At 49.3% G+C, this 24,516-nt stretch overlaps 4 protein-coding genes across 11 annotated transcripts in view; 2 read left to right on the top strand and 2 right to left on the bottom strand.

Annotated features, from left to right (window-relative positions):
* The first annotated feature begins 104 nt into the window (after nt 1-104).
* On the top strand, nt 105-968 carry LOC125951990 (DNA-directed RNA polymerase II subunit RPB7). Its single transcript, XM_049681179.1, has 3 exons — nt 105-215; nt 286-744; nt 812-968. Exons 1-3 carry the CDS (start codon nt 204-206, stop codon nt 860-862), a joined length of 522 nt encoding a protein of 173 aa, XP_049537136.1. The 5' UTR covers nt 105-203; the 3' UTR covers nt 863-968.
* A 39-nt stretch (nt 969-1,007) lies between these two features.
* On the bottom strand, nt 1,008-2,126 carry LOC125951991 (60S ribosomal protein L32). Of its 2 annotated transcripts, none has more exons than XM_049681180.1 (3): nt 2,048-2,126; nt 1,589-1,689; nt 1,008-1,509 (listed from the first exon to the last, which is right to left on the bottom strand). In XM_049681180.1, the coding sequence occupies exons 2-3, from the start codon at nt 1,679-1,681 to the stop codon at nt 1,198-1,200; spliced, it is 405 nt and encodes a 134-aa protein (XP_049537137.1). In that variant the 5' UTR covers nt 1,682-1,689; nt 2,048-2,126; the 3' UTR covers nt 1,008-1,197. The 2 variants fall into 2 exon arrangements, with proteins under 2 accessions (XP_049537137.1, XP_049537138.1); XM_049681181.1 differs by having other exon boundaries at nt 1,589-1,686; nt 2,048-2,122.
* Nucleotides 2,127-2,421: 295 nt separating this feature from the next.
* On the bottom strand, nt 2,422-21,530 carry LOC125951977 (axin). 7 transcript variants are annotated; one of them, XM_049681158.1, is made up of 12 exons: nt 21,417-21,496; nt 20,508-20,752; nt 18,797-19,538; nt 8,351-8,790; nt 6,569-7,638; nt 5,280-5,408; nt 4,962-5,073; nt 4,753-4,887; nt 4,453-4,678; nt 4,068-4,389; nt 3,696-3,998; nt 2,422-3,625 (listed from the first exon to the last, which is right to left on the bottom strand). In XM_049681158.1, the coding sequence occupies exons 4-12, from the start codon at nt 8,438-8,440 to the stop codon at nt 3,499-3,501; spliced, it is 2,514 nt and encodes an 837-aa protein (XP_049537115.1). In that variant the 5' UTR covers nt 8,441-8,790; nt 18,797-19,538; nt 20,508-20,752; nt 21,417-21,496; the 3' UTR covers nt 2,422-3,498. The 7 variants fall into 7 exon arrangements, with proteins under 7 accessions (XP_049537115.1, XP_049537118.1, XP_049537116.1 ...); XM_049681161.1 differs by lacking the exon at nt 21,417-21,496 and having other exon boundaries at nt 18,797-19,023; nt 19,180-19,538; nt 20,508-21,400; XM_049681159.1 differs by lacking the exon at nt 20,508-20,752 and having other exon boundaries at nt 21,417-21,530.
* A 1,116-nt stretch (nt 21,531-22,646) lies between these two features.
* The window catches only part of LOC125950769 (ninjurin-1), a 5,557-nt gene continuing 3,687 nt past the window's right edge, over nt 22,647-24,516 (top strand). Inside the window, exon 1 of the mRNA XM_049679027.1 lies at nt 22,647-22,876. Coding sequence (XP_049534984.1) covers nt 22,817-22,876 — 60 coding nt within the window. The 5' untranslated portion in view covers nt 22,647-22,816. The remainder of the gene's footprint in view (nt 22,877-24,516) is intronic.

Below are 24,516 nucleotides of genomic sequence, written 5' to 3'. Positions count from 1 at the left end.
AATCCCTTTTTCAACGATTTTACTTTTCAAATTTGAAAATGGTCTAATTTACCGTTTCTCCCGTTCTTATGTCCAAATTAATCGTTCTCCTGTCAAACGCACCGCGTCCTTTTCGGTATCAAAACAAAAAAAGCCGAAAAAGCGAGGCGCGAATTTCTGTTGATTTAATTCCCCGATAAAGAGCAGAAATCCCTCGTACCATTATGTTTTATCACGTAAGTAATGGTCATGCCACAGGGCCTCGGAGGGATATGCTTTCACCGCCAACTTTGCGCTCTTCCGTAGATATCGCTGGAGCACGAAATCCTGCTGCATCCGCGTTATTTTGGTCCCCAGCTTATCGAAACGGTCAAGCAGAAACTGTACACCGAGGTCGAGGGCACCTGCACGGGAAAGTATGGGTTCGTGATTGCCGTAACAACGATCGACGATATCGGCTCGGGCACGATTCAACCCGGTCAAGGATTCGTGGTGTACCCGGTCAAGTACAAGGCGATCGTGTTTCGGCCGTTCAAAGGCGAGGTGCTGGATGCCACCGTGAAGCAGGTGAACAAGGTGGGCATGTTCGCCGAGATCGGACCACTGTCCTGCTTTATTTCGCACCATTCCATCCCGGCCGACATGCAGTTCTGCCCAAACGGCGCCCCGCCTTGCTATCGTGCCATGAACGGTGAGAGTGTGATAGCGGCGGAGGATAAGATCCGGCTCAAGATCGTCGGTACTCGGGTGGATGCGACCGGTATCGTAAGTATAGAGATCAGGGAATGCTCCTGGTCACTGGCATGACTGGTTCTATTTCTCCTTCTTTCAGTTCGCGATCGGAACGTTGATGGACGATTACCTGGGACTGGTAGGAAGCTAGTAGAGCGGACAGCGGTCGGGTGAAATGGTTAATTAAGCATTTTCTACTTTATGTATCGCATTAATCAGAAATATAAGCAAACAAGCGTGGCAGACCGACTCGAGGACCTTTTCTTTCGTGATCAATACGCAAAACGAACGGAGGATTAGATGTAATATCTCTTATTATTACTCAGTACGGATCCTCAAGAGCTGTTCCTACTGATGATGATCCGCACAAACCATAGACCGAACTCTGCGACCGGTGGAAAGAAAATTTGCCGCAACACAACACGACACCAATCGCTGATGGTGATGCAGTGCTGTGCGAGACGACGACGGCTCCTCCTCCTCCTCTTACTCCAGTTCCTGGGCCCGCAGGCGACCGTTCGGGTTCGTGACCTTGATGGCCAGCTGCTTGGCACGCTCGACGATGGCCTTGCGCTTCTTCGACGATACGGCGTGGGCAATCTCAGCGCAGTACACGCGGTTCTGCATCATCAGCACCTCCAGCTCGCGCACGTTGTGGACGATGAACTTCTTGAAGCCGCACGGCAGCATATGACGGGTGCGCTTGTTCGAGCCGTATCCGATGTTCGGCATCAGGTACTGTCCCTTGAAGCGACGACGCACTCGGTTGTCGATACCTTTCGGCCGACGCCATGCAGGCTACGCAAAAACAAAAGAACCAGAACAAACGATTAGATCGGAGACGATTCCCACGTATTAAGAGCATGTTAATACTTACGGCGAGCTTATCATAACGATCCGACTGGTGGCGGATGAACTTCTTCGTCCGCTTCTTCACGATTTTAGGCTTATAGGCTGGACGAATCGCCATCCTTGCTGCTGTGGAGTACACGGACAATTTGTGAGGTTAGAATTCCGGTGCTTTAGGGAGTATGCTCAGGGTGCTCCTTTTTATCGTGGCATGGCGTTCGTAGGCACCAGGTAAACCGCTTGCGGTCCCACCCCCAAAACACTTTCCGGTTCCGGTGATCTTCCACACCATTTCTTCACCCCTTCTCCCTTCAACACAACCTCATCGTGAGGGGTGCAGTAAACAGATTTTCACCGGCCCTTTTCTCATCGTTATCGCAATCAATGCAGCCAACGATGTACTTCATTACATTCCCCTAGGACCCCTGCACAACGAACGCCATTAAAAACCACCGAAACGCAGATATTTTACGGATATTTTTCTTACATTTTAACGGAGCACAACACGCGGCAGATCGATCAGCGTGGAGGAAAAATCCAAAAGAAAATTTGACAGCTTTGACAGTCTTTCGACGTCCTGCTCTACTGTCATAAAATACCAGCGCTGCTGGCAACCCGGCCAAATTGTTAAATTTCTGACAGCCGAACCGGGTTTAAGAAAGCCGGTTTTCCCCTAGATGATTAATGTTTTTCCTCGATATTTTCTTCTCATAGCAGAGAAACTATTGAAAAGAATGCTGGCATCGAATAACAGTGCCTTCGCAGTACCTCAATCTCGATCATCTTCACACCACTATTGATTGCTCATTGCTGAAAAAACCGTAACAATTATGTATACAAGGATTCATTTTTTAAATAAGCAATTATATTTCTTGTTTTACTAAGCATTGACTTCCCAGTTCCTCTGTAATAAGTGTATAGCTTATCAATAAGCCTGTGTATGTATAAATCGCTCTAGATAATCGTCGCTTCGATACGATTGATGACGCTGACTGCTCACCGGCTGCTCTGAGGAGTACCAATGCTCACCCCGCTCAGAGCGTTCCGGCGAGCTTGGCTGCCTGCTGTACGCATGGATTTATATTTACAAATTCTCAACACCTAAACTAACCCAACGGCATGGGGCAGTCAGAGATACGGAGGTATAAAAGGGCGTAAATAAGAATCTATATTAAATATATGTATATATAGCTACAATTTTTGTCGTTCAATCAACAGGGTTTCACAAAAAATATTTAAAACGAAATGACACGATGCACAGTTAAGTTTGTTCGCTGCGGCGCGCTTCTGATTGCTCATGCTGCTTTTTTACGGTGGTCAGTTTCAACACCCCACGTCTTGGAAGAACTGATAGGAACAGGAAAGATAGTGTAGTTTTGGAAGAGAAGATAGTTTGCTACTTTACGCCGAGTTTAAATAAAGTAAATTTCCTACCAAAATGCGTACACAAACACTCAAAACACAGACAATGGTCCAGTATAATTGACCACGAGGAGGCAACAGAAGCGCAGTAACTGATAAAATACTGATTCTTTTGATTTGATCTCTTTTGCTCCACCTTTCTCGGCACTATTCATTCGTCGCCTTCAACATTGAAACGGAACGCATATCGAGATGCGTCCCGTCCCGTTCGTATTGCCGCCTATTGCATTACTCGCCTCGATGATTAGTTTAAAACTCTTCGTGTGAGTGTTGTGTGTATGTTTGTCGTCAACTTATCCTTTCCGTGATAGAAAGTGATTTAAAGGGAGGATACTATCAAGGAATTGCTCATCAAGGCACTGGTGGTATCTCGTTCACCGAAAATCCTTCCGCCATATTTCCTTCCCTCTTTATGCACGTTACATGTACTATCGGAAGCCACATTATTGTTTCTGTTCCATACTTCTTCTGCTGCTGCTATGATCACGTAAAAGTTGTTCCCTACCATTACATCTCCTATTCCGCAGGTTTTACCGTACCCATCACCTTGCCCTCGAACAGTGGCAACGGCTCACTATCGCTGTTGACCTCCTCCTGAATGACCGGATTGTCAAGATCCTCGCAGCGCGTTTTAAAGAAAAACCTAAAGAATAAAAAATTGGAGTAGATTAGCAACAGCGCCTAAGCAGTGGTCCTGCTGATGGTGCACTTACCGGTAGTTACCCTTCTTGGGAAGATAGTCCTTAAACTGACGCAAGGTTGGTGGTTGCGTGCCAGGAATCTTTATCCGATATGGTACCTCTTCGTCGCAGAACGAGTACACGACGATTGTGAACTCATTCGGTGCCTGATGCGGTTTTGCCGGTATTGGTGGCGGTGGCATCATGCTCGGCATACCAAAGTTAAGCCCACCCGATGCCGAGGTGCCGGAGAATGACATCGACATCGCCGGTGGTGGTGGCAACGGCATACTCTGAATTCCACTTCCCGGCAGCGGATGCTGATAGCGCTTCGATCTGAAACCATCAGACAGATGCACTCAATTCCCATTCCGTTTTAACTTTATTATGAGTTATGCCACTTACCGTCGCGTTTCGTCCTCCAATCGACGACTCGATTCCTGTAACAACGTAGCCGTTTGCATGTCCGCATGCATATTGCGGGATAGTGGGCGAGAGTTGCTGCCGAAGCTCAATTCGCCTCGACTGCCACTGCTACCACCGCTGCTGCTGTGCTTCGTCAGTGTGTCGGTCGAGAACAGGCTGATACCGCTGTCCGTGTTAACTGAAGGCCATTTGTGATTAAGCTTCCGCGAGGGAGCCGTTACCGTGGCCGCTTGCAATGGTGGTCCCATCAACGTGTGACCATCAGGCATGGATTTCGAGTGGCGCATCGTAACATGCGTAGCTAAACAAACGAAACACGACTCAATAAATAAACGAGAATGAATGTGGCATTGAGTAGGCTTACATCCAGACGATTGTATGAATCCAACCAGATCGTGGCGCCGTGAGCGTGAGTGGAGGTTCGGTGGACAGGGAGACATCGTACCCGGTGATCGGCTCGGTGTCAAATCGGACCATACGCGCGACACGTGCTGATCAAGAATGTCCTGATCGTTGTCATCGTCTACCTGTAGCTTCTGCCGGATGGCATCGGCCAGCACTTTATTCTGCGATCGATCAGATAGCTCGGCCTACCGGGGAGAAAAGATTGAATGGTGAGGAAACTCAACCTTGTGTTTGTCAGTGCGATTCTATACGGTCATACCTCCTGTAGCTTTTTACAGAGCAGCTCATCTTTCTCCTGCTCACGGGCCACCGCATCTAGCTTGGTCATTAGGATCTTGGCGAACTCCATCGGTGGAAGTGGTTTCTGGGTGTGCCGCAGTGTACGAGGAATGATCTGGAATAGCAAATAGAATGTCAGCACAACCAATGTTCAAAGGAACCTTTTCTCTAATAGAATACCAAACTGACCGAAAAGGTATCGACTTCTTCGTTGGTCAGCGCATTTTCACGCATCATTCTTCGCTCCATGGACGAATGGTGATGGTGGTGTTGCTTCCGCAGGGAGTGTGGCCGTCCATCGCTTGAAAAAACGGGGGAGATATAAATTTGATTAGACCGAATGTGACTTTCAATCGATGGCAAACCATTCGATTGGGTTTTGTGATGGCTCCTTACAGATTGGATAAATGTTATTCACATTTAAATGAAATTTTCTTGAAGAGTTAATCAAATGAAGAGGTTACCAACAGAATAGTAAAAAAAAAAAACAAAACATAAATAACTTACGTGGAGATGCTCGACAGGGACATCGTGTCGGAATCGGTACGACCGGAACTCAGACTGGCCAGTTCTGAGTCGCGCCGCGATACCGGATTGTAGGGTGCATAGGCGGTGTACACGGAGTAACCGCGGGCTCTGCATGCGTGTATAGTAACAATTCGCAGGTGCATTGCAGGACGTTGTAGTGTTGTGTGGTGTGGTATGGAGCGTTATGTTTAGCATTTAACAATCGACGGTCATGGGTTTGCCAGCAAAAGCCAGGAAAGACGGCAATTTTGCCAGCGAAATTACACGCATTAAAGCAACAACATGTGCCAAGCAAAATGTGTGTAAAAGTTAACGTAATGTTTAGAAAAAGTTTGCATTAAGCCATTCCATCGAGAGCCACAGACATCCGTAGGATTTTACGGCCATCGTCCCGACGAGAGTGAGATGGAAAACGCATAAAACGTCGCGACGCGAGACGAGACAGGGACATTAAAAAAATGGGAGGAACGAGTCGTCGAACAGGATCAGAACGAACCCGAATGAGGGGACAAAGAAGAAGATGACGACGGTGATGATGATGATGGTGATGATGACGAAATAAAGGGATTGTACGGTGTCGTTCAATGATTGGCAAATGGCGTTGCGAAGGCAGCACATGCGCATCGGATAGTCCAGCCAGCAAGGACACACAAGATAGCGCGCACGTACACAGAGAAAGGGAAAGATCACACATACACACACATACAATACACACAAAGCAAGGATAACGGGAGTAAAAGGACAGAAGGCGTGGAAGAGCGATATTGAAATAGAGTTGAATTTTGCATGACCAAAAAAGGATCCGAGGCAGCCATGGTGTGTGCGCGTTTTTGCCAGGCCAGACCGAACGATTCCGCCGGTGAGGATCGCGGATTCGAAGAAATGATCGAACGGAAGGAAGGAAAAAGGAAACAGAAATCGAAAAAGAAAGAAAGAGAAAAAACAAATTATAAGTAAATTAACACAACTGGTGTTTTTTTTAACAAAACCGATAGCAAACAGATTAATTCAAGCAGTAATAGTTCATTCAATGCTTTTGATTGTGTGTAGCATGTATACAACTGGCACCGTTGTTCGTGATTTAAGCGGAAGGCTAATGGATAAAGGGATTTACATGATTTCGTTTTAACTATAGAAGCCCTCTACGATGTGCCACTTAGGGAACGGGGCAAATGGAACAGGGGGTTTTAGTTTACAATAGGGAGTCAACAATCAAAAGCGTAAGAACAAGCTAGAAATCGAATGCAGAACGTAGGCTGCACACTTACCCAGGTGGCCTCATCTCGAGTCGTCGCTTCTGCGTGGCCATCAGCGCATCCTTCGTCAGGGTCATCGGAACCTTGGAGGTGTTCGAGGAGGCTTGCTGAGTTGGAGATTGACTGCGTTGACTGAGCGGTGGAGGTATCAAGGGAATACTGTCCAAACCGGGGCCCACGGCACCGTACAGCTCTTCGATCGAATCGGCATTGACTAGTTCCGAATCCTCGTGAAGCGTTGGCAGTGCGTATGAGCAGTGCGATAGCAGTTCCGAGGTGGAGCTGCTGCTTGTCAGCGAACTCGTCACCATCATCGCCGCGACGGAAGAGGAAGAAGGCGCTTGACCACCAACAGCACCCGTCACTGAAGGTCCTCCACAACTGCCGACGGAAGCTGCTTGACCATCAGTTTCACCGTCGGTGGCAGCAGCTGCCTCGGAGGAGGTTGTAACAGGAGAAGTACTTGGTTCTGCATTTGCCGATGGCCCAGCCGTGGCCACTGCTACTGCTGCCGCTCCTGTATCTTCACTGGGAATGAAGGCAGCGGAGGCAATGCCGGTCGCGTGACCAGCTGCTAACGCACCGGTGGAGCTGGTACTACCGATTCCAATTACACTGCTACTGCTGCTCAAGCTTTGCATCGCCTGCACGTACTGCAGATAGATATCGGACTGCAGAAAGTGCGGATAGGTCGTCTCCCCGATTATGTTCATCACGCTCGTCTGCATGTTATCGAAAAGATCCGCGGTAAGGATGAGGTCATTCTTCAGACCCGCCTTAATGTAATTGCGCATCGATTCGTTCACGTACAGCTCGGTGCCCGGTTTGGCTTTCTTCAAGAAGCGCCGGTAGATGGCACCGATTAGCTGCGTGATCCTTTCGGGATCCGTCTGCTGCTTGAGTCCTTCACATGCGAAGTAAAACTTAAGCCGATTTGCCGGCACCTCTCCCTCGAGCTCGACGTAGCGCTTAAACAGTTCCGCACCGTCCACATCTTCTAACAGGTGCGAAAGTTTCTGGGCCCATCGAACGTACGAGGGAGGCGAGTCCCGGCTCCTATCCGGGCGTCCCGTTTCCGTCATCTAGTGGGGAGAAACAAAACATTCCAGTTAAATCGTTTTACTAATGATTTCTGCTAATCGATCATTTGTTCGAGTCTAATTGAATCTATTCTATTCCAGGCACAGTTTATTTATGGCATAATTATAAATATTTGTTTGAAATACTATTCAACTCCTTTCCATCATAAATTAACTTGCATCTCAAATACCCATTACTCAATATGCGCTTTTTAAGCAATCGAACGCATTCTGAATATTCGCTCACATACCGCTCTCGTTGACAGAAAAGATCAAATCTACTGGATTGTAGAACGGCATGCGGGAAAGCACACTGATGTGTGCGTCTTAAGTTCATGAGCGTTGGCAGCGATCACTTAGGCGAAACCCACAAAAACCACAAAAAGCGGTAAGATCAAGAGTCAAGACATACAACAGAATACAAAACCTCCAGAACGACCACCCCAGTCGACTGGCTAATAAACAGTCGAGCAATTTAAACTTTGGCGACACAACTGAACCACAAAAGAGCACACATCAGCTAAAAACACACCATTCCTACAAAGCCTGACTTCTAAGAAGCAGATTATCCTTCCGCCGGTGCCGCACGGTGCGTCCATGCTACTTTTGCTTTCCTTTTTTCCTACCAACAAATCCCTCTCCGGTTCTCGTCTCCTAGGGGTTCTTTCATTCTCGGCCGCTGTTCCGTTCGCCAAGCTTTCTAGAATATGCTCACCTTCCGACGGCTTTCCTCTCCGGGAACGGGTGGTCTGGGTCCACTACAGGTAAAGTCATCAATCTTCTCGTGGCGATACTGCAGACTCATCGATAATCCTTTCGCTTTCGCACTGTCGTCTGTTCGCTTTGTCGCCGTAGTACCGGGTGTGTGTGCACCGCTATAGATCGTTGTCGACGGTAGGTACGGCAGCTGACACTCTAAGGACTAGGACGCGCGTTCGATGATGGCGTCAGTTGGATATGTTACTGGCTAAGTTTCTATTTTACGATTTCGACAATTCAATGTGATGCTTCAATTAAAGTTAGTGGCCCGCTGCGTCCGGGTGTAGTCTCATTCCTCTCGAAGGCAGTTCTCGTCTTTTTTCTCTCGTTGTTGTTACTGGCAAGTATGACCGTTAACGCACCGCCACAGTACAGGCCATAAGGAGCACGCGCGTTCTGTATAAAAGAGAGGAAAGAGAAAGCAAATATTAGTTTTTCATTTTCATTATCGGACATACATTTAATGTAAGCACGACTAGCATACAGTGGTATCGTGGCATCGTTAAAAGCATAATTTAAATGAAATCGACATCCTTTACCCCTGGTCACCCTTCGTCTCTGCTGGAGCGCATGAGGATACTGAGCGCACAATGAAAGCAAAGCCTATATCCTATTAAAACGTCAATCATTTTTTGGAACCGAATCCAGATTCCACGCTTGGCTGCACATGCTCGCATCACCATCCGCCTGCCGACAAAAGTACGTCCATTGATTCATTTGCCAGGACGAGGACCATCTGGATATGGATTAAGGAGGAAGCATGCCGGCTGCCGTTTGCAGTAATTACTTGTCAGTAAAGAGAAACTAGAAGTCGATTCGCAATCACAGGGTTTTCTCATCCGATGTATTCACCCTTAATGTACGCCAAAAAATGGAAAACTCATGCTTCGCAAATCGCATACAACCTTCGCTTCTGCTGATATGACTCGTGGAAGGCAATCCTGTTGCCAGAAAAATAAAATGGTCGGACATCCATAGGTAGAGGGAAACGAGACAATTGAAAAAAGTGGATTTAAAAAGCGAGGAATGTAAACATCGGGCGAACGACCGATTTTTTAGAAGGGTAGCGCCCCTTATACCAGAGGGGCCGTCGCCGCTTTTGAAGAAGCAGTGGTACACGTCTCCCTCCTGCAGGGGACCGTATTACCGTCCGAAGCATACCTAGGCACATCACACAGCCCATACAGCGCACTCCAGGATGAGGGATCTCCTTTTGAATGGAAAACAATGCATCCTCAATACAGCGGGGCAGCGACGACGAGGCTGCTTGTGCCCGTAAAACAGCGAAGGAGGAATTCCAATTGGTTGGGAAGACCAAAATGGCTGCCTGCCAACCAGTCAACCAGTCAGTCAGGCGGGCGGGCCAGCCTCTGAATTGTGCCTATGCTGGCGGTGACATTATGATGGCGGATCAAGGACACATACGCACGCCGTCAAGTGGAGGTCCTTATTCGCTTAGATGGCAAGGGTGAATTGGGTTTGGCGGCTTTCAATAATTATCATGGCGGATCATTAAACATTTATCATAGGCATAAGAGAAGCCAGCCCGGTGTCAGGGCGGCGAACACGAGAATCGTGTATTATCATTTTGTAGCGTAAAGCAGACAAGATGAAGATAAAGTCCACTTAATTCCTCTTTAATGTATTCCTATAGTCATTTTATGTTCACGAAAGCAAACTTTCTGGTTACTGCGATCTATAGTAGCTTAGCAACACAGCATAGCTACTGCGATGTAAATACTTCTCAGTATTCTTAACGAGAAAGGTTATAGACACCGATGTCTCTGCAATTGTCACTTCCAATTCGCTGGACGACGAAGTTAGCCTGGTATGTGAACGCCAATGATCGCCGACTCACCCGATTTTAATGTCGGTCGAATGCGAAGGTTATTATGCTCGCTAGCATACACAGACACACACGGCTCCAATAAAACTCTCTAGAAGCATCCCGTGAGAAACCGGCACCCAGCCGGCATATAAACCAGTTTAACCACCGGGCATCCAGCTCCGATGTCGACACCATTCCCGACATGACAAAGGCAAAGGAGTCAGGGGGGCGCCGTTTGCCTGGTATGCAATTATTACTTTTGAAAATATGCAAAAGCATTACAGCGGTCGAAGCTGCTGCGCGACAAGATAAACTTAACAACTTGAGCCTTCGCTCCGTGCCTTCGTGCAATAAAAACATAAAAATACTCCGGACCAACATCGGCAGCAAGTGAATTGAATCATATAGCCTGAAACCCTTTTCTTCCGGTTACCTCCTCTCCTATGCGACCGGTTCACCGGTTGGCCATATCTCAGCATCCAACACGATCAATAAGACCGAAGCCAAACGCATCGTGGCGGCACTTTTTCATGATTCTGTTCTGTGTTTCCTCCTCTTTCGCTTCGCTCTTCGCATAGAAGGGTAAATGGTAACATGCGACCATGGTCCGGGTGGCTTCGAGTCCAAGAAATGAGGAACTGGACACCACCGCGCCCTGGTGGCTTCGAGGCTACTAATCCGTCCATCAATATCTTCTCGCCCTCGCTTTGTCGGCCTATACGTGGTCGGCGCGCCATGTGAACATCATAAAGTAAGCCGACGGTTAAGGATCGCGATCGCGATCGTGCGGTTTTACGACATACTGAAGGATTAATAAACGGTTCAGCGCTTCATTTTGCAACAACGAACTGTCCGCAGCCTTCCTGATATCCCTGTGATGCTTTTCGGATTTTGCAAAAAGATTTCTGCGTCAGAGCAAGCAACGAAACGGTGCACCATCATGGCGTCACGCCACGATCATAAGCCACATCGGCGGACCCTCAGAAAGTTAAAGGGTTGGTGGCAAGCGCAAGTGATCAAATTATCGTTTAGTTGACTTTAATTTTCTTCTCAGCTGGAAAGGACATCTCCTGAACACAACACAAGCAGGAGCGATCGAATGCGGGGTCGTGGAGCGCGCAACAAGCAGTGCGTGCGTAATTAGCCATCGAGCGAATTATGGCCTGAAGGGCCTTAGGGGTTTTTCGCCTGCAACAACATGCTGGCTGGCTGGTTGGTCGTTGCTGCAAGCCTTTCAATCTCCCTCCACCGAGCGGGGATTATGTTTCGAGCGAAACTGTAGTCCCCCTGCGCCACGACACGTGTGTCATCATCAGACATCACTCATTTTCATTCCGTTTTCAGCAATCAATTCAGGCCTTCGTTTATTTGGCTGCAGGCTAAACAAATCCTGCTGCCGTAAATTGACGGGTGTATGACGCCGAGGACGACGAGGACGAAAAGCGAAAAACAAGATGGCGCCGTAAGAGCGCGCGATTCCCGCTTTTCCAATCAAAGTCCTCTAAACGAGTGTTCCCGGTATCGTCCGGTCCAACCGGCAGTTCCGTTTCGAAGTAGCACATTTGACCCTGAGATGAAGCGTCTTGGAAACGGATTGGATGTACCGTAGTTCGTTTCCTTATTCCTCCACCGGCTTACGACGAAATCTGAGAGAATCATAACCGTAAGGGAAAAGAATGAAAAGGATCATAATTTTTATGAAAAAGGGAAAGCCGAAGCGCGCCCAAGGGGTACGCGCGCGTACAAGGGCAATAGGGATCATAATTCCCGACGTTTTTCATATTCAGAAACCACCGTTAGGTTCGCGCAGAAGAGAGGGAACACGTAGCACAATCCAGAGCCAGAATAAACACGAAACGGGTGCAGCAGGAACGAAACGGTACGGGATTAATGCTTCGGCCCTTCTCCAGCCACAGCACATGATGCTGCTGGATGCTCTGCTTTACCTGACCTGTATCTTCACTCCTCACTAAATCGCTTCACGGTTCCAATAAAGGCCGTGGCGCAGCACCCAACGTACGGAACTCTTGAGCGAACGCACAATGTCATAAATCGGAACACACGCAGTGAGTGCGAGGGATCGATTTGTGGCAGCAGCAGCATGGAACGGCTGCAGCGCTTCCCATTCGCAAGATGCAACCGAGCGTATCAGTCGATGGGTTTATGAGTCACAACAATCTTCGATGCTTCGACCTGCCAAAGGGGGAAAAAAGGAAAGAAGAACCATGTGGCGAGTGTGGTGCTGACCATGGTTATTAGCCAGTCGGTTTCGCTTTAATTACTGCCAAGCGGGCATTATTCTTGTGATGTCGAAGCATTTGGCGAATGATCATCATCGTGATCATGAAGGGGGGATGATGTTGAGCATGGAAAGGCTGCAATAATTGTGCTCAAAAGAACAAGAATCAATTAATTACAGACCGGGAAACCACCGAATGGTGGTTTCGGAGGGGTAGTCTTTGAATGAACTTCTGCAGCAGATGTTATATTAAAGTTTTCCAAGATGATCTATATTATTAGGTCCACCCTATAATATGTACCCAATACGCACCACCATATCGCAATTGAAAATGATCAAATTGTTATCAACACCTCAACTAAACATTCATATTCAGGCATATGTTAAACCATATTTTTTACAGATATTCAACTCCTTGTTCGCCTCCAGAGTATGTATTCGTTAGCTAAGAACATTTGCAAAAAGATTATATTCTTACGCCAAGGCGGGATATGTTGTGGATATTCCTTCCATGCGTCCTGCAATGCCGCGAGCCTGGAATTTGTTTAATACTTTAAAAAGTAAAAAAACGAAACTTTCGTTAATTCCATTTTTAAAACGCACTCCAACGCCTCGTTACACTCGGATTAATCATCAATCATCAGGACCGCCTATGTAAAACATGCGGAACCGACTGTAGCATAAGCAATAGGCATCAAAAGGCAATATTGACGATTGTCCAGCTGCGGGAATGGCGGCGGTTTGTTGATAGCAGATAACCACACTACCGGAGAGCGCGTAGGGCAGTCTCTCGATTGCAGTTTCGATCGATCGGCAATCGGTGGTTCTACAAAGGATGGTTGTTTGCTAAAAATACACACTCACACGCACGCACGGACGCGGAGACCCATTATTATGATAAGCATTGGCGGTGTGGAACAGACCCAAAGCAAGACCATCAATCAAGACGTCGGACGAAGCTGGCGACGACGGCATCGGCGGCAGTTGATGCAATCGCAACCAAGCGCGGCATCGCGTGCGCATAAATCACGGCATCTGAATGATCCGTGGAATCGATTGATTCCACCGATGGCTCCCCGCGGGGAAACGCGCAGTCATGTAGGTCAGTGGAATCAATCGCGTCGGCGAGACCGCCAAAGGAACCGAATCGCTGCACAAAAAGCGAAATCAAAGCACGGAAAATTGGTAGTGGACAGTAGCTTGCACTGTGACACACTTACACGGTGTGCCACGTGACTCATCAACGCAAGCAATCCTCGGCCACGCGGATTCATTTGTCATTTCTCCCTTTGACAACTCCGTGGCGGTGTGGGCTACTATGTTTGCTTGAACAGAGCGACGTTTGCACAAGCGTCTCAAACCGGGCTACTACGACTATTTCACGCAACATCACAAAGCACTGTTGTGCTGGACCGCCGTCGTGCCGTGTTTTGATGTTTTCTACTACCTCCCCAAGGGACCGCGATCTTTGCGCCGAGTCAACCGAGGAATTCGTGGCCGTGAGAAGAAAAATGCTTTTATGTGACACCAAAGACCTCCCCGCGCACCACAGCTTGAGTACCGTGCGGTGAAATGGCGGCGAACTTTCGGAGACGATATGTCACCGATGGTGCGGCGACGATCGTCTAGGCGACCGACTTGGCCTCCTCCACAACCGCGATCTACGCCCCCGCCAACGACTGGCCCTCGCCAATTTGCACGAAAATGATGCACAAAGCCTAAGCGCGACGGATGATGGTGGACGCTGCCTCTCAACCCCCTTCACGAAGTGTGTACATAAATGTGTCTTTTTTGCTTGCCAGCCTCTGTGTCTGCTCTTGGCCATGCCGCACTTCCCTCCCTTTTCTGGGCTCTTCATCATCACCACACACACCTTCGATGTCGTTGTCCGGTGGGCCCTCACTCGTGATTGGTGACTGGGGAGGAGATAGTAAGGGAGGGCCTCTCGGCTTTGATCTTTTGTCGGCACAACAAAAACCGCGCCATTTAAGACATCGGGAGAAAAAGAAGAGCTGAAGAAGAGCGCGCGCACGAGAGTATTGAGAAAAACCTTTTGATGTCGCGACGGCAAGACGCGCTTTTTCAAACTCTTCTTTCCGTCCCGCCTCATTCCGCTCCTAGGCAGCTGCGGTCGTGCTGCACCTCCACCGCGTTGACTTCCACTTTGCTACTCGGGGTGTCGCTTGCTCGCGCTCGCTCGCTGTGATCACCGAAGAGACACTCACGAGCGCAGGAGGATGGAAGAAGAGGAAGGCTGTGCGGAGCTGCGCTGGCCGCGAGTGAGCGCGCGCTGATTGCTTAAAGATGCATTCGATTTTTCATACCGATCATCTACAAACGGAGTGCGCGCCACCCCAGCAGCTGATGGCACGAAGGCCGATGATCAGAGCATTAGCCGGGTGTGCCGGGTGGGCTTAAGTGTGTGGCCTTCATCACCAAGCCGCAGCGCACGGGGCGGGTAGGGCAAGGGTGCGTAATAAACGCCGCACCAGAGGGAGGAGTGGTAGATCGCTGATGATGTGTGGTGTACCATCGTGCACATCGTATCGGATCGTAGCACCATTTTCTCTGCACGACCTAGCCCAGCATCGGCAGCCGAGCCGTGGAGAATCCTTTTATTAGGAGGAGGGGCGGGAGTCGTAAAAACATATGTTCAAAGCGGTTCCATCGTGATCATCCATTAAGCAGGTGACGGCAAACGGCATCTTCACGCTTTGAAGTGGAAATTTTATCGAAAAAACGAAGAGAACGAGGACGAGGAGTTCCCAGCATCAAACAACGGTAACGATGTCCTTAGAGCCGCTCAATAGATTTCTCGGATGAACTTTGACACCGAAACAACACCGCGCGCACACACACACACGCTCGATCGTATCCTGCGTCACACACTTTTGGGATTTCGTCATTTCGATTCTTCCAAAAAACCCCCTGGAACGGAGTCCCTTTTTGTGCGACACTTAAGTGACAAGAAAGACGCTGGAAAGAGAATCGAAAATGTGTAAGGCGAGAAGGAATAGGGAGCGGCAGCACCCGTGTTGCATTAGACAATTTTCGGGACGACCTGGTAAGGATCTCGAGCGGCAAGACAATGCTCACGCGGTCTGCTTTCAATGAGGCGCAACCGGTAACAATCTTGGGTGACAATCGTCTCACCGACCAACGATAAACGAAAAAACAACGATTTCTTAACTTTTCACAGCTTTCCGTGTGCGTGTGCATCAAGGTAATCCGAGATCCGGATTCGATGGGACCATAAATGCGACGAAGAATCAACCGACCAAAGCACAGTGAAAAGCAACGTTGGGCTGTGCACCGTGTGGTTGGGGGATAGTTCCTTTTTGTCACCTTCTCTGGGCTTTTCGTTTTGCAGATGGCCATTCCTAGGCAAGCGAAACGATCGATTACGAAGGGAAGCTACCGTCTGGCATCTGGACGTTAAAAGCCAACCGAATGGCCAAACAGAGGAATGATCGGGCATGAAACCGGCAAACATGAACCGCATTAAGATGATCCCCATTACCTCATCAAACCGTTAATCCTTCACGATGTGTTTGTCACAACTTCTTGTGGACCCCCTCACAACAGAGTTGGCGTGGTACTCGCTGGCGGAGATTTGATTTCCTTCTTCACACGACCAAAAGTGGCGACCTTGCGCCGCGATTAGAAACTAGTTTTGGATACCGGAATACCGGAAACACCTTTGGCACCGCACAGTAAACACACACGCGCGTACGCACACACTGTGTCTGAGAGCTGGTCACAGGTCGTCTGTGCTGTTGCTATTGCGAGCGCTACTACCACGGCTGATGCTGCCGCTGCTGCTGCTGCTGCTGGGTGGTCCTCTTTGGCATCGTGGAAAACCGCGCATCCTCGGATGGTGTTTTGCCTTCTCTGGAGCGGATAAACATATTGCAACATGATCGAAACCCAGTCTTCGGCTGTGAGAGTAAGCGAGACAGGATGATGCACGGTAGCAGCAGCACCGAAGCATGCCAGTCATGCCATCGCGCCAGGACGACGCGCCAGTAGTAAGAATGAAACGAAGCAAGCCGTAGCAGCAACACGCACAGCATCATCATCATCATCGTCATCGTCATCATCGACCGTGACACATGCGCAGAATGCATCTTTCAATGCCCTCTCTATCACTCACACGCCCTGTGGGCAGCATGCGCGTCTTTTTCTATCCTGATCTCCTCTACTACTTGCTTGTCCGCGTGGTATTTTCTCCCCAAAAAACCGAGAGCGCCGGATTGCGTTGCCGATGGTCTCGCTCTCTGTGTATCGAGGAGGAGTGCGTCTTTCCGTGCTGGATCTAAACATCTGTATCGATGTGAGGCGAAGGGTAGGAAAGACGAGGCGCATGCACAGCTGGGAGGTGAGGGTTGCCCTTTAACTCGATATAAGAAGTCAGTTACCTACCCCTCCGCTACCATCGGTGATTCTCGACCGCTCGGCGGTATCGAACAATGGTCTTGATTGAGGAAGTACTACAATCGATGGTGAGTGTACCGTAAACCACTGAATTGAAACAGCATTTGGCAATATTGATATGTATTTTTGAAATTTTCTACATATTAGAACAATCCCATAATCGGTTGGACGTGATAGCGTAAAATACAATAAAAGGATTAACACGTGTGCATACGACATACGTGCGGATTATGGGGGGTGCGAATTGGCAATAACGCATGCCGTGGAAGTTTCCAGTCATGCCCATCGGAGGAGAACGAAAGTAATATCCCTCCACCTCCGAAGTAACGGTCAAAATTGATTTTTTTCCATTCAACCTGTGCTTGGTATCGATTGATGGAACAAAGATAATTGCCAATAACTATGTTGTGGTGCACGAGAACGAGATTGCCACTGGATTATCCTTCATGAGAAGGAGTGCTTGGGGGGGGGGGGGCGCGTGGAAGGCGAATGCCTTCGCTGCGACCGAGGGAGAGATGTCCACCTCATCAAACCCCATCATTCGTTTTACGATTATCCTTCCTATCCAAATCTATTGTCGGTCCCAGATTGGGCATCTGTCACAAGCAGCAGCCGAGCCACCCCGCTCCAACCCTCATAGGTAAGCGGAATCCGCACGGTCCACACCGGAAAGCAACCACTTTACTAGCCGGAATTGGTAGTCTCTATCCTCCCGTTGATGCTGCACTCGATTAGAGAACTTGGAGCAGAAGAGCGGATAAGAGGCACAGCGGACGAGACAAGACGGCGAACCTGCTACTGCTGCTGCTGCTGCTGCTGATTGGGACACATTCGATTCGCACAAGCACCAACGAACGACCATTCACCACCTTCCGCCCGCCTGCTAAGATGATTTTCTTTTCTTTTCGTCCTACGGCCTACTGTTGTTCTCCTTCCACGCGCACGCATCTCGAGTGTAATCCAGCGCGAGCTGCCAGCCATCCAGCGGTGTTGTTGTCGTTCCGTCGGATCAAAAACGGGCCGCCACTGATTGTCGAGCCGGTCGCTCTGTGTGCGTTGATTCAATCATGCCGCCACGGTCCAGCGGATCGATGCACAACGATTGCATGGCTTCCAGGCGAACGAACGAACGAGCGAACGACGGACGGAATAACAGCACCAAACGCGCCCTGTCGGTCTGTCTTGCCGGAAGGAAATTCAATTTTCGTTCGCCTCACACACCTGTGTCGGTGGTTGGTGCGGTGACGGCGGTGACGGCAGCGACGACTTGCGACTTGCACTGGAGAATGGAAACGAGTTTTCTTCTTCCAAAAAGCCGCCTGGCCTGGTTTGCATGATGTTGAGCTTGCCGCGAATTGATTGCTGGCCACATGAATTTCTTTTTTATTCAGCCTTTTTTTTTGTGGTACGGCTTAGTAACGGGGAAGTTATTTATCTAACCTTTCCTCGGCCGCAATACTCGGTACCCCGGTAATCCCAGCAACCCCGCGGGGGTTTTCTTATCCCCCGAAAACGGTCAGACAAATCTTCAATCCATATGCCTTCTTCAATGGTCACTACCGGCACCAGCACCACCGCCATCGTTAATCCTTTGTGGAAAAGGTCAATTTCGGAGCGACCAGATTTATTTGTTTTACAAGCGAGAACCGCAGGGGATTAAGCGGGAACGGTCTCATATACATTGACCAACGGGAAAGCAATGTCCTTCAAAGTAAACATGGTCCGTTACTGCAACTGTTTCTCGGTTGTTTGGTGCAGTCCGTGTTCCACGTTTTACAGCGCCTGCTTCGCATCGTTTCAGAATACCTCAAAGGCAAGCGAAATATCAACAAAGAGCGTGGCGGATGTCAACTACTGGTTGACCTGAGCACACACCCACATACAGCGATTGTAATACTCACCTTGATGCGATGTTTTGAGCGAGGACGATGGTCACAAAAGGTAATAACGCGTACTTAAACTAAGAACTAGATTGTTGTAAGTACTCCACACCGACTACGCTCTCTTTCTCTCTTTCTGGTTTGTTCAAGGGTTGCTACATTCCCTCTATTCACGACACTGGTCTGGATTCGATTCACAAATCGACTGGGTATCATGTGGACACTGGTATTTTCGCAGCAGATTGAAACTAGAAGAGTGAGGCACACTAGTTTTGTAATACATTTACACCCACAACATACACATATTTCACATATTTTACAATAAACGACCAACAAAAGACACCGGGTCACACTGTTTTATCACGGACGCGAATCACATTGCACATCGGTTCCCTGGCGGTTACCTGGTTCGTTTCACCAAGGTGTTTGCGGTACGCTGATGCTGGATGACGGTGGTAGCACTAGGCATTCACTAGGCACTAGGCAATCGTGTAGATGTTTCGGAAGCCCTTTCTTCCCGTACTGGCGCGATGCCACCCATCATCCGTGGCTATTATGAAAATAAAGAAAACGTTCCTCTGCGGCGCTGCTACCCGTCCACCGGCATTCTAGCACTCGGTTTGTGTACTCGTCGCGGTCGCGCAGTGTGCTATCCGATGAAACCATACAACAACAACGGGTGGAACGTTCTTTCCAGCATCGTCAAAGGTTTACGCTGGAGGCGTTTAGTAACCGATACCACCGACGCTGATACATGAGATCGCTGCAACAAAAAGCAAAAAAAAAGAGAGGCATTACTAAATTGCTCCTGGCTTGCTAAGGTGGGTTAGCTCCACAGTTCGATTATTACGATAATAATATCAAGCACACACATCCGGCATCCGACCGTTCATCCAAGTCCAAGCAACCACAGCACCAGAACACGGATCATCACGGGCAGAAGATTCGTGGCGGAAGATATCGGAAAACTCGATTGATACAAAAGCTTGCTCCCTTGAGGGAGGGGAGGAGATGGAGCTGCAACGGAGAAAGCAGATCTTGTGAAGCACAACACACATCTCGCCGCATCGGCTGGCTGGCTGCCCGGGTATATTTTTAGGTTTAAGATAATCAATTACTGCCTGCCGCTGGTTGCGTACCAACCAGGTTCGTGGGGATGAGGAGGACGAGGGTGGCGAAGGTTCGTTTGTACACTGGTACGGCTTTTTTTGGGAAATTTCCGGGAACATGGAACGTACCGCGTGGCCCCTCGTACATCCAGCCCCCGTGTGCGTGTGTCGCAAGAAGGAAAACCGTTCGCTCGCCCAGTTTTTCTCGGCGCCAGTGGCACCGCGGGTGCACACACAACGAGCAATCCCGATGCCGATTAATCAAGGCGCATCCAGCTGACCCCCGACACCCGCGGAAATTATGATTGGATGACGTTCCTGTGACAACCGCAGACTCACTTAACGGCGCGTTGTTTACTACTCGCGGTGACAGTTGCCCCTGCAAAAGGGGTGGAACAGCAGGCAGCAGGCCGTGGGGAGCCAGGTTGAGAACAACGACGACGGCGACAACGACGGAGGGGCACGGGCGACGCGGTTGAGATAAGCGGTGCGATGCCCACTTGGATTTCGTTTCGTTTCTTTTTCCACTTTTCGGGAGACCCCTCTCTCCCGCCATCCCGCCATCCCGCCATCCCGCCATCCACCATTACAGGCGGCGCGTTTTCATCTCTTCCCTCTATTACCTTTTCGCTCACGCTTCGCGTTTGCGGGGAGACGATGCGGAGATGATGTCGATTGTGGTGGCCGCCGTCTTCTCGGTTTGGGTCTCGGTTTGATTTGGTGGCGATCTCCTCTCGAAGAATCAGTGACGCGTGGTTGATCGTTTTCAATGTGGCGTGCGATTAATTTCTCGAACTTGTTGCACACACACACGCAGTAGTAGCTGCGCGATACTTAACAGGGCCAGCGGCGGCACGAGTGTTATGAACTAAATTGGTTGCAAAACCGGACCAAAAATTTAATATTTCTCCTAGCCCCCGAAGGCAATTCGGTTTAAATCTCGCGACAATCCAGCACCAACAACAGCGCTGGCGGCGGCAACAGGCTTAAGCGCGGTCGTCGTCGTCGTCGTCGTCGGTCGCGGGGTCGGTTGCTTGGCTTGCGGGCTGGATTATGTGGAACCAACGCACCCCTCCTCCTCTGATCAACGAAGATACAAGATGCTGCGAGCTCGATGACGGTGAAGCAAAGAAAGAGGAAAAAGCCGTTCCGAAATTATGTTGCCGATGCGAACGGCGAAAGAGAACGAAGCGAAAGAAGAGAAGGAGCGAGCGGGGGAGGGGGTCAAAAATTCCTTCGGACATACGCCTCACTCACTCACGCACAGTGTTTCTCCTGACATCACGCACACCATCGGAACATATTTTCCTCTCGCTCTCGCTTTAGCGCCAACGCGTTTTTCTCTCTTTTCCTCCTTCTCGTGCTCTTCTTCCTCCCGCACAAACACGGCGTGTCTTCGCGTTTCTTCTCTTTTGTGGGTCTTCTTATATCGGCCTCACTTTTTTCATTTTCCTCGATCGAGGCGCTTTTTCTTGGCTTGATCGAGACGGTTCCACATTTCACTCCGTCCTATGTCTACACTAAAAACCCACCTTCAACCGCAAACCGTTGTGCACAAATCCACGAGAGCTGCACAACACACGAGGGCACGCACGCACGACACGCACGGCAGCAACACAAGAGCAAAAAAAAATCGAACACGACACAACGTGCGTGCGGTTAAGTTACAAAAACATTCAATTTGACGTCGTGAAGAGGGAGAGAGGGAGAGCGCGCACCCGCAAGATGCTGCAGAGAGAACGAGACCGCTACTTTCTTCGAGCGGCTGTCAAAACCGCCGTGGTGCCAAACTAACGGAATCAAATGCAAAGTTTGAATTCAAATTTCAAACTAACGGATCGGTATTTCCGATTCCGGTGCGGCCTTGTAACCGGGAATGCTGCTCGGGGGAGAGAACATGTTAATTGCTGCACTTTCTTATCAGGAATAATGGAAATATACTAACAGAAATACGATTACCTGCAGAATGTTAGTTTACTATCACTTTACGCATTAACATGCCCTTCTTCGTATACGAAGGAAGGTTCTTCATCGACCAAAAAGCAACGGAGGCGTCCTTGCACCGCTATTTGCGTTCAAACACATCCAAACAGGGAAATCGCCTCATTAGAATAGTTACGGAAACCCCGCAGTTTCCCACTCCAACGGTACATCCCAGCGATGGCTAATCAACTTCCTACTGTATCAACAAAGGCATCCTGTGTTGGCCAGGACTACTTCACCACCCTGCGCAAAACAGATCCAAACGCAAACAGATCCTCACGTAGCATGTGCACGTCAACCCTTCGCGGTGCGTTCTCGGTCTCTCCGACTGGGGCGAGTGCCATGCCCTTTTCCATCGCAGCGAGCACAGATGCAACACTTCACCGTGAACCAGCCGCTAGACGGTTGAACTTGGAACGTGGTGCAGCGTTTGAAAAAGGAAACATGCGTCGCGTTTATGCACCTACTCGCGCGCATAGTAGTAGGGTAGGGGGGGGGGGGGGGCTGGATGGGGCAGCCGGTTAGTGAAGGGAACCGTAGAACACCATAAACACCCTGTCGCTTCCCGCGCACTAAGGACTCACGGCGGCACCCGCTTTTGTTTCATTGCCCCACGTTACCATACCAACCGAAGGCGACTCACGGGTTGCACACTGTTGGCGCTCGCTCACTTAGTCCTTCGGCCGCCCGAAAACGGAATACGCACGCAACCTGGCCCCAAGCGAAGGGCCTCGATAAAAACGGACTTCAGGTGGAGCACTCAGTTTAGTTCAATCGCGTACACGTGCCGGGAGGTCCTCACAACGTGTGAGACAAGAGTAGCGTTGGAGTGGACACATCACAGACACCGCACACCCACAGGATACACACAGCTACAAAGAACAGGACACGGCGCGGTTTTGCAGTGGCTAAGGACTATATCGTTTCGAGTTTGAGTTTTACGAAAGAAATGGCAATGGCGTCGATTCTACCTGCTTCAACCGGAGGCGTCGGTGAAAGTGATCGCGTTGTAAGTTTGCTTTTACATATAAGGTGAAGGTGCATTTTATCCACCAAAACCGAGGGAAAAGAAAAATCAATATTAAATCAACAAGAACCGTGCGTCATGTTCGATTGAGGAGCACAGCTTTCACATCATCATTCCGCATCGTTCTAAGAAGTTTTTGTGGCTGCTTCGCCATCGCAAAATGTTTACATTTGCATGGTAAATGATGGAAAGTGCGGATCATTTTCCCAGGGCCCTGTGCTGCGCCGTGGCTCACACCAATCGATTGTTTCTTGCTCATCAATAATGATGCGCGGTATGAATAAACGTTTCCCTCTCCCCCAACCCCTACTCATCCTCAACGTATCCTACTCACCAGTTCTTTCCTTGGAAGGAAATCTATGGTATTCTTAGACACTCGCGTCTGCTGTGCTAAGGATGTGATTTGAGCACTGATTTGAATCTGAATAATCATTCTCTACCACCGCACACGTGGCTTGTGGTTTCGCAATCGTGGCGCAACCACGCTAATGGGAAACCGCGACCTGACCGGGCCAACCGTAACTAACACCCTGTGCAGACAGTGATTTGTCAGGATTTATCACAAACTAACCGAACCGTTTCACGCACGATTACTGTCGAAATCGTTTCGCTGACTGCGCCATCGAGGCCATCACTATCAAGCGGCTCGGCACTGACTCACCTGTGTGCGGATGGGCTATGCAGAAGCGCAGGACAATCCCCCAGATTGGTAGTAGCAGTTGTTGCAAGGATTAAATAAATACAAACAAGGCTTTCTGCCTCTGTCTCACTCTTGGCCTTTCGCTCGGCCATGCAACCCAAATGCGGCCCAAAACATTGACACCCTTTTTGGTCGCTCCGTTCGGAAGCAAAAACCTCAAAATCTCGATTAATTCACACCGTACGGTGGTGGCACGACGGGGTGCAGCGCGGTGAGCGATCATAAATGTGCACCATGTGCAACCATGTGACACCCCTTCCCTCTTCTGCCACTGGCCGTTCCTTCCCGAGGGTCGACGACGATCAAAAGTTCCGTTCCGTTCCCTTCAGCACTTTTGATTGTTTGATGACTGGCTACGGACGAATGTGTTTGCATTTTGTTTTGGTCCATCGGTCTCGTTGCGAGTCGCCAAAGCCGCCACTGAGGCGTGCAGCATGGCAGGAGGGTCGCTCCGTTTCCGACCAAGGATATAGGAACTGTGCTAAACAAGGGTTCGCGGGCTCCGAGCCGTTCGGAAGATGAAGGACTCACATTTCGCGATTAGCCTGACTGCCTTCACCGGGAAACGAACGGAATTGTACGGTTAGTGCAGTTTCCAGTGTGCTTGTAGCACCCCTCCGGTCCTACGACATTTGACACCAACATCCTGGGTGGCTGACAGGATCGGAGATTTGATCAAACTTGTATTTCATTTTTATCACACGTGATGAGCTGTCCAGTTCCTTAGTAATGTTGGTAACATTTTCTGGGCAGCATTTTCTTATTTGCAAGAACAATTGTACAAGCAACAGCTCCAGCAGAAGAAAAATCAAGAGGAAATTTATGAAAAGCATGCCAATCTGCGACACAAATTTCCCTCGCACATGGCAGTAGCTCGCTCTACCTCGTTGGTTGCTACGCCAGTGTCAGCCCTTATGATGCG

The sequence above is a fragment of the Anopheles darlingi genome, chromosome 2 (assembly GCF_943734745.1).
Source record: "Anopheles darlingi chromosome 2, idAnoDarlMG_H_01, whole genome shotgun sequence".
Taxonomy (NCBI): domain Eukaryota; kingdom Metazoa; phylum Arthropoda; class Insecta; order Diptera; family Culicidae; genus Anopheles; species Anopheles darlingi.
This window is presented reverse-complemented; position numbering and strand designations above follow the sequence as displayed.